The sequence below is a fragment of the Vanacampus margaritifer genome, chromosome 1 (assembly GCF_051991255.1).
Source record: "Vanacampus margaritifer isolate UIUO_Vmar chromosome 1, RoL_Vmar_1.0, whole genome shotgun sequence".
NCBI lineage: Eukaryota > Metazoa > Chordata > Actinopteri > Syngnathiformes > Syngnathidae > Vanacampus > Vanacampus margaritifer.
Genome location: NC_135432.1, coordinates 58,749,020 through 58,761,907, shown reverse-complemented (window position 1 = coordinate 58,761,907; position 12,888 = coordinate 58,749,020). Strand labels below are relative to the sequence as shown.

Sequence of the window (12,888 nt, the reverse complement as noted above, 5' to 3'; positions counted from 1 at the left end):
GGCAACAGCCAAGAAGTGAGTGAGACGCTTTTGCGAACACAGGGGAGCAAACAGTAACAGACCGTCATGCAAATTAAATTGACGGGCATGGTCACCCCTGCACCTCCCAGCACACGCTCAGGCTAGATTACTTACTTTGCAAGCTGTACACTCAAATGTTTAATTTTCACTTTTGAGAAAGTTTCAATGAGGGCGGGTTCTGTTCAGTCCCCACAGCGAGTTTATTCTTGGACGCCCAAATCCTGTTTTCAGCTGTAAAAAGTGCCATTGGTCCACTGAGCAGGTTCCTGCTCTGCTCTGACATCTGGTGCCCTGTGTGTGCCAGGATGCCCCCGCTGTACGTAGAAGTGGGTTTCTGGCGCCGCACCTGAAACTTCCGATCATTAACACAAACCCAACATACACACAACCAAAAGGATGCCGCGCACTTGACCACATGTTCGCACCAGAGTTGTAGTAAAAGTGCAAACATGCAAGCGATCGTCGCCAATGCAATTGAACATATGTCCTCATCAAGTCACACCTAAAATCGGTGCTCGTAGTTCCTGCCACAAAGACGCGCTCGCTCTCTCGCTAGTGCAAGAGCATATGTCACCCTCAATTCCTCCGAGAATCCGCGTAATTAATCAGACCCTGAGATACCGGCTGCGTTCAACAAACAAGCAACATTCACACAGTGCAGGAAGCGGAACTCTGCAAACAAAACTGCTGTCAGGTAAGGTTAGGGACAAGAGCCGAGTGCCCGAATTAAACCGGCGTTGCCGGCTAAATTATTCAAGACTGTGGTAGTAGTCGTCTTATGGCCTGCCATCTCCCACTTGTCTCACTTAGATCCTGATTTACTAACAACCTAAATAGTGGCTGCTAAATAGCATGTTCGCTCAACACATTCTTTAACCCTGGAGAACCCAAGAACCCTTTTGTTCTTTGGAAAATTATGAATTATACATTAAATGACTGCTATAAGTTCACTGAACACCAAAATATGTTTTTTCAATTTTAACCCTTTTTTTTGAACTAGCTCAGAGTTGCTAATTTATCAAAATATATATATAAAACATACTCCTAGGCATTCTGCAACATGATATGAAATAGATTAACAAAAAAAACACAATTTTACCATCTGATGGTTTGCTGAGATGATGGTTTTGTTTGGATTGATTTCCAGCTCAACAAAACAGCATGTTGCCAGCCATCTTGTCACCACCACTCTGGCTCATGTAAGTGCAATATTCATCCACTAGATGGCCCCCTTGCAGGGGTCAGAAGTGGCACTCTGGACTTTTGAAGTTAAATTTGTAAAAAAAAAAAAAAAAAAGGTCTTTGTTATTTGAGTAGCAGAATTTATAGGGGCCAAATTTGACCCCGTGGGTTCTCCAGGGTTTAATAGCCTAAATAGTGTATACCGTAAGTGGTTGAAATCACTGTATTTTATATGAGGGGGTTTGTGCTTTAGTAGCTCTGATAGTTTTCAACTTGGAATATTTGAGAGAGCACCAGAAGCACAAAATTAAGTTTGAAGTGATGGAATTGGACGTTTTAGCGGTTTGTTGTATTTAAGGCAAGAATTGATACCAAACTGACTTGATAACACCGGCTCATGGTTACGACCTGTTTTTAAGATTTCTAGTGACGGGCTTGGGAGAGATCAATCACGCTCGTCTTTGCATCTACAAAATTGAAGCGTGAAGTATAAAGTGGACATTTGTAGTGACGGCAATAATTCTGCCATTGCAGATGGTGCATTTGTGACGTCATCCTTAGCAAATGTCTCCATCAAATTACATCGAGGTGTGAACATCTCATTTCCCCAAAATATTGAATATCTCCTCCTGCCTGCTTTCTCTGTCAATCTCCTCGGAGCGATGACCTAGGAAGTTACAATTACATAACAGATGAGCCTATTGACACAATTTTTTTTTTTAAGGTAATATTACAAAGGTATTTTTTTAGAGAAAATGTTGACCAAATTCCAAACTGTACAACCTCATGTAGTTTGATTGTACATATTCCACTGTATATTGATTGTGTCATCCCTTTTCTTCTAGAGACAAGCATTTCTCTTGGCGTCGAAACATTTTTTTTTGTAATCTCATTGAGAATGAATATGTAGACGGGCAATTCAGTCTTAATTAGAGACACTCTCATCTGAAGTGCTGAAACATTAAGATGACGCTCTCCATTTAGGGTTACTTTAATTATTGTAATTTGGTTGCAATTATGTGCTGGGATAAAAGTGCCGCTCCAGCGCTCTTGTGGGTGGGTGGGATGGTGATTCCCTTTATGTGAAATCCTTTAATACGATTTTAGATATCTAGCTGTGGAGGAAAATGGTGCGACCCTTATCTGTTCTTGTCTTCAGCGTGACGGCTTTCTCAACCTTTGCCACCCTCAAAAGGTAGTTGGTTGATTCTTTGTCCATGTGACCTGTTGATCCTGGGCATTCCTTTCAGAATGTCTGCACAATTATAATTTTCTTTGTAAAGCCACCTATCTCTTTTTAGGACACCGGCTTTGCATCTTATGTACTGACGGATGCTCTGACTGTCCATTCCTTAAAGATAGATCATGAAAAAAAAGCAGTATGATTATAGTTGGTATGTCAAGTCTCCAAATCCAAACCTCCGCGTGATGTTCTTTCTTCAAGTGTACAAAGATGGTGGATGCACACAAGGACATGCACATATCCTGGGTTCCATGTGCGCTTTTGTACAGTGCCACTACTTCGCTGATGAACCCATTCGTGTGTATTGTGTGTTTTGGTCCGACCTTGCATTGTCTGGATGAATGATTAAATGATGGTATGATACGATACGATACGATACGATACGATACGATACGATACGATACGTTACGATACGATACGATACGATACGATACGATACGATACGATACGATACGATACGATACGATACGATACGATACGATATACTTTTATTTTCCCCGTGGGGAACTTTTTCCTGGACTCCGTCCAGCTGCAGTTTACAGTAAGGAAAAAACAACAGAATAGAAAGAGATAAAATCAAAATTAAATAAGAAGTGCAGCAGTAGTTTACAGTAAGAAAAACAACAGAATAGAGAGATAATTAAAATAAATAAATAATAAATAAAATAAATATATAAAAAAATTATAATACACACACACTCCTATATATATATATATATTGCACCACTTAGTTAATGTCGGTTATTAAGCAATTTGATGGATGTCGGCAGGAATGAGTTCTTGTAGCGGTTCAGCCTGGTTCTGGGGGCCCTGAATCTCCTGCCGGAAGGCAGTAGCTGGAACTCATGATGCAGAATGTGAGTCGGGTCAGTAACAGTTTTCTGTGCCAGTCCGGTGACGGACCGCTCATAAAGCATCTGTAGGGAAGGATGATTCCTGACCCCCATGAGCTTCATGGCAGTCCGCACCAGACCGGCAATCTGTGACCTTGACTGCACAGTCAGGTTGCCGTACCAGGCCGCAATGCCGTATCTGATGATACTTTCCAATGCAGCTCGGTAGAACAACAGCATGATCCTCTGCTCCACTCCATAGACCCGAAGTCTGCGTAGGAAATAGAGACGCTGTTGGAGTTTGGAGCAGAGACTTCCAACGTGTACCCTCCAGCTGAGTGTGTTGTCAATGTGGACCCCCCGATACCTGTATGAACTCACCTGGCTGATATGATTGCCTTTAATGACGACTGGCCCGTGGTAACCAAAAGTTTTTGGATCAAATATCACCCCCTCTGTCTTCCCCACATTGAGCACAAGATGATTCCGGTCACACCACTGGACAAATTTCTCTATTTCTAAGAAATAGTCCAGTGGGCTACCTGACTTAAATCCCACCAAGTTGGTAATATGTTGCTAAATAGGGCATCTACTGTACTTGTGCACTTGTGCAGGTGACACAAGTGTGTGTACGTGCGGCGGGTTAAGACTGTGCACAATTTCTATGCTGGTGTGTGTGCGAATGGAAAGAACGTCAGACAGCAAGCATTCTTTGCTACAAAATCCTTAAAGCCCCTTTCAGTTGTAAGCTGAGGTTGATGGATTAGTCTAATTGGTCTGAAACAGGAGAAATGCTTTGTTCCATTTCAGTTCAAAGTAAAGAAGAGAATCATTTCAAACAAAAGCCTCGCACACATTTCTAATGTATCTGCTCAGCCACTCCGTATGGACAAAAAGAGTCGAGTTAACATTTAAATGTTACACTGTGATGGCGTAATGGTGTGGGTATGCTGCCTTGATATTGTGGTATTACTGCAGTGGGGAGTATTAGCACTGATCTTTCTCTTTGTGCTCGAACCGCTGGAAGGTGGGAGGGATGAATATAAATAGCCGCACACGGTTGCAAGAGGGTCAGCGCTGACCTTTAAGTCGATAGCAAGATTTGCCACTGTGCTGCAGTGAGAACAAGAAGATGAAGAATATATATATATATTTTGTCATGTACAGACATACACAGAATTTAAACCCACCACGGCGAACACACACTATTAGTGGCACACACTGGAGGAGGGGGGGCTGCCTGAGCCCCCCAGGGATATTGGTGTCTTTCTCAAGGACACCACGCTCGTGTGTCCAAGGATGGTCTTGAACCGGGGGTGGCAAGTGACAAGCTTAACCACCATGGTTGGCCCAAGCTCACTTGATTATTGAAGCTAATCTGTTAATTTATAATTATTTTTGTCCAGGTGAATAGGGAACATATCTCGCAGACAAACTCCAAAATCAGAGAGCGCTTCAATTTTTTTTTGTTTTTTTTGGGTGTAACGGGCCAGCAATATATCCCTTTATTTTTGTCCATATCATGCACTGTATGTTGCCTAATTGGCATAACTCATTAGTGATTTTTTTTTTTCCTTTAGCAAACTTATTTTGTTTGAGGTACCGTGTCTTTAATAAATAAGTAATAATAATAAATAAAATTGAGATTTAATTTTTGGGCCTTATTGCTCAGCCCTACTCCACAGTCTTCACTTTGCTGCAGTGCTTCATTTTCTTGCTGCCCTCTGTCTCATCTTGACTAAAGTTTGGCAAAAACACAAGTGTGACAAGTAGGACACTCCTGTATTGTTGTCATTTGTTTGTATGTGTGTTTTTTCCAGCTGATGCACTCACTGTGGTGTTTTTTTCACTCTTTTTGGAATGACTGTTTTAAAGGGGAACTGACGAACTGGTAATGCGCAGTGGAAAATCAACATAATATGATCATGTCGGCATCACGGCCTTCCAGAAATCAATGGAAGGCATCCAATGTGGACAATGTGAGGAATTATCCTTTCCGGGTTCTGTTGAAGAGACTGAGACATGCCCTTGTCTTCATATATTTGCTTTGAAAGCAGCTTTTGAACCATGGCGCTGTTCCACTGTTGACCACTGAGGATTTATCTATCAGATTTGTCCGTTCAGGCAATGTACGTCATTTAATACTCATGATAGAATTCCCTTACTGACTGGAGTGATCGGACCTTTGTTAGGAGTGAAACATTATAAACATAATTCCCGTCCCTGCTCGTTGTGTGTCTATTACTTATTTGCTCATTGACATTCTCCCATCCTTATCTCCTATACACGGCTTCCTCATTGACCCAAGGATTACCATTTCAGCTTGAGCTTAACTTTTCACAATAATGCTTCACTGTTTGGATTTTTGGTGCATAAACAGACTTATCAGAGACGTATTGTCTTTCACAGCGGAGCACATTTGTCTTCGCTGTAGCGTACTGCACCTCTTAGCTCAGTGGACTATCAACTGGTCCGTTACATCAATCAAACAACCACACGCAGCCTGATGAACTCTGCAGTGAAATTAGTGCCCTCCAAATGTGCATAAATCACGAAGCTGAGGTTTGCTGTTTTTGCTCTTTCTCAAGAAATTAAACCCTTGATACTCCGTGTAGAGGGTTCAGTTAAGTTTTCTTTTTTGAGGGGGTCTGGAAAAAGAGGCGCTGTTTCAGGGCTACACATGAGTTTAATCAATGATTGAGAGAACCACAGCGTCCTGAGCCCTGCTCACTGCGCGGTCGCTCACTCAGCTCTGTCTTTATCGGCCTTTTGTGTTTCCTATTAGGGTGACGGTCTGTGGCTTGCGCGGGGATGCGCAGGTCCAGCTTAGTCTAAGAGAGCCTCATTTATCAGACTAAACCCTGTCACGAATGTATATTCAAACCAGACAAGTCGAAAGCTGGCACAGTCTTGAGCAGAACGAAAAGAAGATTGGCAGGGAGAGCAATGTGTCCGCATTACTCAAAACATTTGATTCAAATCAAGACAATTTGCAGCATTTTTAGGAGACAAATAGCCCGGCGGCGTTTTAAGTGAAAACATATTTAGCCCCCCCCCCCCCCCCCCCTTCTGACTTTGTGGTAGCTGGTGATATGTAACATTATTCTTTTACGCAACATGGGTCTTGTGTTTTCCTCGAGAGGGCCTCGCTTCGTCCGCAAGGTTCCAGGGGCTGTGACTCTGCCCGGCAGAAGAATGCGTCGACCTCGTGCCTGGTTAACTTCTTCACCCACGCACTATTGCGTTGGTCGCGCAGCCTCTGACATTGACGCTCTTGAGCTGCTCAAGCACAATGCACATAAGGCTTTGTCTGTCCTGTAGGCATCCCTCTCAGTCTTTGGGCCCCTTTATGGAAATGTTTGGCTGCGGGGACCACCTCTTTGTGTGCGCATGTTGTCTCTAAGCACAGAGGGCAGCTGTAAAGCAAAGTCAAGTGGCACATTCATGCTTCGGGCTTCCAAAGAGAGGATGGAGAGATGAATTCTGCTCATTCCCGCCAGCATGTGGGAGGCTGAGAGGAGAAGAAAGGCTGCACTCCGCTCAGCTTTTGGACCTATTAGCATTTGGATAAGCTCTGAAAGCTCCCAGTGGCCGAGCCACACAGAGAGCAGTCGGACCTAAGCGCCTGTACTGCTGTGGTTATAAGCTGGGGTCCTGTCAATGGGGCCTTTTGTGTAGCCGTGACTGTTGGGATGCCTCATGGCCTCCATCTCACTTGTCGCCAGTCAACTTAAAAGTATCAAACTCCCATTTCCTTGGCGCTCCCAACTAAAGCATCCATCTTGTCGTTTGGCAAATCGATTGTTGATAAGAACGCCTTTGTTGCCTTCGTCTGTTGGCCGCGAGGATGACTCATTGAAGTGAGTTGTGTCGGTTGCTTGATGCCAAGGCTAACAACTCAGCGTTAGCTATCTGCAAAGGATGCCATTTGATGTGGTTAAACCCCTTTGTCATTTTTACTGTGAATTGGTCACCCTGTCACACCATTCCAGCACTTCCCCTTCTATTGGCTCTGTATCATTTTCCTGATCAAACGTCCACTGATTGGCTCGCTCTGCTCTGCAGCAATAAACTGGCATGAGTGTTTTACACTGGCCAGTCAGCTGGGACTGTCAAAAAAGGACCTCTGACTTCCCCTTTTTCTACTCTTTGCTTTCCATCTGTTTAACCCGTGGGCAGTATTTTATTTTGAAATGGCTTGGTCAGAACCAACAAAAAAGCCAAAAAATGGTCACAATAACGCCTAGGGGTTAACGTAGTGATGAATGCTTTTTTTTTTTTTTACACATTCCTCACCAGCTTCGTTCTTATCTTTGGAAGAAATGTCATTTTGTACATCTCTTGTTTTCAAGAATACGGCCCATCCCAGGGAAAATATGAACCATCGTTGATAATATCCCACTAATAAACAGCTTGATTTTCTGTGGCCGCCCTACGAAGAGAGAGAGAGAGTCCCTGGCTCCGGTTGGTCTGCGTCTGCGTACCGCTAATAAACATCACTAAGCCTGCTGGAAATGTGGGAAAACAGACTTCTCTCAGTCTGTACATGGGTTAGTACAGTTCATGGGAACCAAATACACAATGTACATGAGCTCATGTCGGCCATTGAATTCCCCCGTCCTTGCAGTCCAGTTGGCTAAAGGGGACTGCAGCTTTTTGATAGGAACACCTGTATGTGTAGCTAACATCGTACCGTCTTCCCTGCAAACACCAGGTGAGCAAGTTTCATCTATGTGCCAACATGCTGCTTAGGTGACCTTTTGGGTCTGGCACAAAGTTTTAATGGGAGCAACACTGAGAAGGCTTTGTCCTCTAGAGCCCAGCTGTGTGTCCTCAAGTGTTCACAGCACTTATTATATCTCTTTCTCTGCATCTGTGTTTTAGTGTGAAGAATTAAAAAGGCATGTCTTTAAGTGGGCCAACAAAGTTTGGATTGTTTGCCACGACAACACATTCAAGTGGCTCACTGTCTGTTTCACTCAAAAGAATGTTCCTTACTTAACTTGGACATTCTCCTCCGCTTGTGCATCTCGCCAGACATGCACATTTGGTTAGAGATATCCTGCAACCACAAGGTCACAGGTTTGTGCCCCGCAACAGCAGATGAGTCCATCACCAGCCATCTGTCCTGTCAAAATGTCCTTGAACAGGAAGGTGGACCCCTACCTGCCAGTTTGCAAATAAACTGGCTGGATTGTAAAACCGATGAAAAGTCCGAAGTGGCTATGAATTCACTTGTGCGCCGTCCAGCCATCACTCAACTATGAGACGTTTACCACTTTGGAATTCCTCCAGGCTGATGGAGCCATTTCCACCAGTGCGTTAACTGGATTATCATAGCTGTGAGTTTGATTATTCGCTAACAATGTGTTGTGTTGAGCCCTCGCCAGATGCTGACCTCCCCCTGACTTTGCGAGAGTGCCGCTGCATTGGTAGCCATCATTGAATAAAGTCACACATAGGCCAGCCTGTGTTTACTGGCAAAACCAGATGAGACTCTGGGAAAAACCCCGTTTTTCAAGCAGCCTTCCCAGCAGTGCATAACTAGCAAGCAGAAGGGTAGTTAGTGGGATACTAATTTATTCATTTTCAGCACTACGGAGATATTTTGTTGAGAATTCATTTGATAACTTTTTGTATTTTTTATGTATAATGAATACCTTTAAAAACACGTTTTTCCACCTGCCGAAACAGGTAACGACCAAGCATGGCTCACCTGACCAAACACAGAAAACAGGTGAGCCCTGATTGGTCCTTCCCTGTTTCCCGAGCACCTGTGAAGTCATTTTCAGTCGACAGCAAGTGTGTTTTTTAAAGGTATTAATTGCATATGAAAAATAATAGCTATCAAATTAATTTTAAACACAATATAAACTTTTTACTGCTGAAAATGGCTAAATGAGTCAAGCATCCCTGTAAAATACTGTATTCACGTGATTCTTTTAACCTGAAAAGAGGTCTCACGGTGAAATTTACGGATAACAACAACATTATCGCGTCCATATAAATATGGAAAACGGTTGAAAACAGAGGATTACGTTATCATGTCATGGCCAAACAATTACGGAAGCCCAAAGCACTACTGTTGTGCTTGTCCAGCAAATTTGTGTACCAGTACTGAGCACTAAGTCAATTTCTAAGACTGTATATGTGTTTTGTCATTGAGGAGAAGCAGTCAGTATGCATGCATGCACAGCACATGCTGTTTCTTTACAAGATGGCTTTGCCAGCTGTTAGCCTGCCACACCCGTCCCCACAGGGGGGCTATAGGGGGCTGTGCCCACCCATCAAGTTGCTCGTGGCCTCGTATGCATACAAGCATTTTTTAAAGATCTGGGGATTGTTTTGACAATCTTGTATCAATTAATGTGCCTTTTTTTTTTATGTCTGGTCATGCCCTTTGTGTAAGCTGCAAGGATGGAATTGTACAGTATGCATCGAGTCCAACTAAGAGATGGAGGCAGAGATTAGTCTCCATATGGATCTGATAAGAGTGTCACATTGTGTTGATGAACGTCTGCTGTCACAAGTCATTATGAAGTTTATACAGTATTTTTATGTCTGACTGATCAAATTAGCGAGTACTGACTTCTTTGTGTTGACTTCCATCGTAGCTTAGGCATCCGCTACAGAATTGTAATTCCCACGACTTCGCTCAGTATTTTTTAAACTAAAAAAAAAAAAATGTCACATGAATTCCTTTCGTATGACCTTTTTAACAGAAAACTTGCCCTGTGGTATAAACAAGAACTGAACTGTGACACAGTAATGTAACCATCCCGGAACATAACTGTTTATGACGGGGTGGGGTGGGGGGGGGGCTTTGATAACAAACATCATGTTAACTGTAGCGCTACACCATGACGCGCTTCCGTCTGCTGCTTGCTAAATTGCTCTGATTGTCATCTTCTCAGGTTTCCTCCTCTGCTCACAGAAGATAACGTCCCTCACTCTATCTGCCCTTGAACATCCCCCACCTTATGCTATCTTGTCTTCTCTAAATCTGGTTATCTCGCCCCTGTGATGATGATGAGGATGATGACCGTTACATACAGTATCTCTTCCATCTTAGCATTGCTGCTTGCTATTTCCTCTTATTTCCCCACCAGACTATGTATGGTCTGTCCCTTATATTGTATAATAGGTATTGAGACACTATGCACCGCTTAATAATATTTTAATTCTTCAACTTATCAAGACGTTTTGTCCAATTCTTCTAAAAGTTTCCAACTTTGTGGGATCAGCTTAAAAGAGACATTTTTACCATAGCGGCATGCTTGGATGAGTTTGGTGTAAAAAAAAAAAAACAACTTGAAAAACCTGACTCAAAATACAATTTTAATTACATTCATTAATTGTTTACAAATACTTTGGTCTGTATAATATAGTTTTTTTAATGTCTCGCACTAGTAAATAGGAAATGTTTAGGTGAACGGTATGGGATTTTTTTAATAGGTTTTAGGTCAACTAATGAATACACACACACTCGCACACACGCACATACACGTACTCACCCACATACAAAAAAAAAAGAAAAAGAAAGCAATGATGATGACATGTCAAATCGGTAAAATTACCGAATGAACAATACTGAGCTCTCCAGGAAAAAAAAAAAAGAAAAGTAAATTGGAAATATTGAAACAAAAATATACTAATAATTGGTTTCTGCTTTTTTTTTTTTTTCCACTGAAGGCTGTCAAAGAATATTCCCACCACCAAAGATGTGGAACCGCTGCTGGAGATCGACGGCGACATCCGCAGCTTTGAGGTGTTCCTCTCCTCACGAACGCCGGCCCTCACTGCCAGAGATGTGGAGATGTTTCTGCCCTGCACCGTAAACCTTGACCCCAAACTCCGAGAGATAATAGCAGGTATGAACGCATTCAGTAAGTGCTTACTGTATATACATTATTATGGCAAGTAAGGGGAAGTGTATTTCTTAGCCGATTTAAAACGTTTTTTTTTTACTTTCTATATGGGCAATTTAGGATAAGCCTTTATTAGTCCTATATTAGCGCTATAGGAAATGGATGAATTGGTAGTCCTGCAATGGGGAGGTTACTGTAACTGCTTATTGACAAAAAAAAAAGTAATAGAAACCTGACTTTAATAAGTTTTTTTATTATTATTAAAAACATCCTGAAAATATATATATTTTTTAAATCTGTCCTCCATTATTAGTACTGTACTAATTTATGGTTAAAAAAAAAAAATCTAGGGAGTTAATCCAAACATTACACAGACCTAACATCTTTTTTTTTTTTCTTCTTCTTCTTTCAGGAGAGCTCAGTATTGTTCATTCGATTTGACATCATCATTGCTCTCCTTTTTTAAAAAAAACAAATAAATTAAAAAAAAAATTAATAAAAATGTTTTTTTTTATATATATAGATATATATACATATACACACACATATATATATATATATATATATATATATTTTTTTTTTTTGTATGTGGGTGAGCATGTGCATGTGCGTGCGTGCGTGTGTGCGTGTGTGTATTCATCAGTTCACCTAAAGCCCATTAAAAAAAAATCCCATACTAATAATATAATATAATAATAAATTGCCAAATGCAGAAACATCAATGTAAGTTATCACGATGTAGTGGCTCTCGCTACCTAACATCTTTTATTCATTGCATCTGGCAAGACATGTTTGAAGGATTTGGCAACAAATATTTAACCATTTTCACTTAACTTTGGGCCAAAGAAGAACCCATAAAAATCGCTATACATTAGTGGCAACTTGTGAATCATTTTTTCCTTCACTTTTGTCAACATTGCAATAATGACAACGATAAATTCCAAACATGCAGCGGTTATGAGCAATTGTCAGGTCCAACACTAATGCAGGTCTCTTGTTGGAGGTCCATTTGATGGAAACGCACTTGAATCATCAAAATCTCTTTTGACTGTACACTAGACTCCAATTTAATCATGTCAGGCCAGGACATAATTGTTCGCTTGTTATCATAACATTTGAGCAATGTCAATGCGTGAAGAAGCTTCACAATAGTCCTATCTGTCTCTTGCTGTGTGACATGAAACTCAAAACTTTCAAGCGATATAATACTATTACAATTGTTTGAAGATAGGTGCCCGAGTGGCGCCGCACTTTTCATGCCATGCGTCAGTGACCGTTCAGCCCATTTGAGAGTGTCAATGACGCCTAGTGTGAGGAGACCACAGGAAAAACACACACACGCGCACACATGCAGTCTGTCCTAATGAGGCAATGCTGAGTCACGCTTTTGGACCAAACTAAGGGAACTCCTAAAAATAGCCAGGTAGAACACGTTTATTTGTGCAGGTTTTCACCTCTGCACGGAAGGCCATCTCTCAATCTGTGTGCAGCCACTATTTGGTACCCGGCGCCCTGCGGCCAGCCAGTGGGCAGCACCGTCAATGATACCCGCCCATGGGCCTGACTCACATCATAAGGCCCCCATTGTGTTCACAGGCTGCTTTGGGTCTCACTCAGTGTGTCATTCAGCCACCACTTGTATAACCAGGAGACATTCTGGTGCCTTCTGTTTCTGGCTTCTACTTTCTTGCCAGCGACACAGAGCCACACTGTTCCTGTTGCTGGCCTTGTTTAAGTTCGT

At 42.1% G+C, this 12,888-nt stretch overlaps 1 protein-coding gene across 4 annotated transcripts in view; it reads left to right on the top strand.

The window, feature by feature from the left end:
* kidins220a (kinase D-interacting substrate 220a) overlaps nucleotides 1-12,888 on the top strand; it is a 55,360-nt gene that overhangs the window by 26,521 nt on the left and 15,951 nt on the right. For all 4 annotated transcript variants that reach the window (XM_077557360.1, XM_077557351.1, XM_077557342.1 and 1 more), the window contains exon 24: nucleotides 10,972-11,150. In XM_077557360.1, coding sequence (XP_077413486.1) covers nucleotides 10,972-11,150 — 179 coding nt within the window. The remainder of the gene's footprint in view (nucleotides 1-10,971; nucleotides 11,151-12,888) is intronic.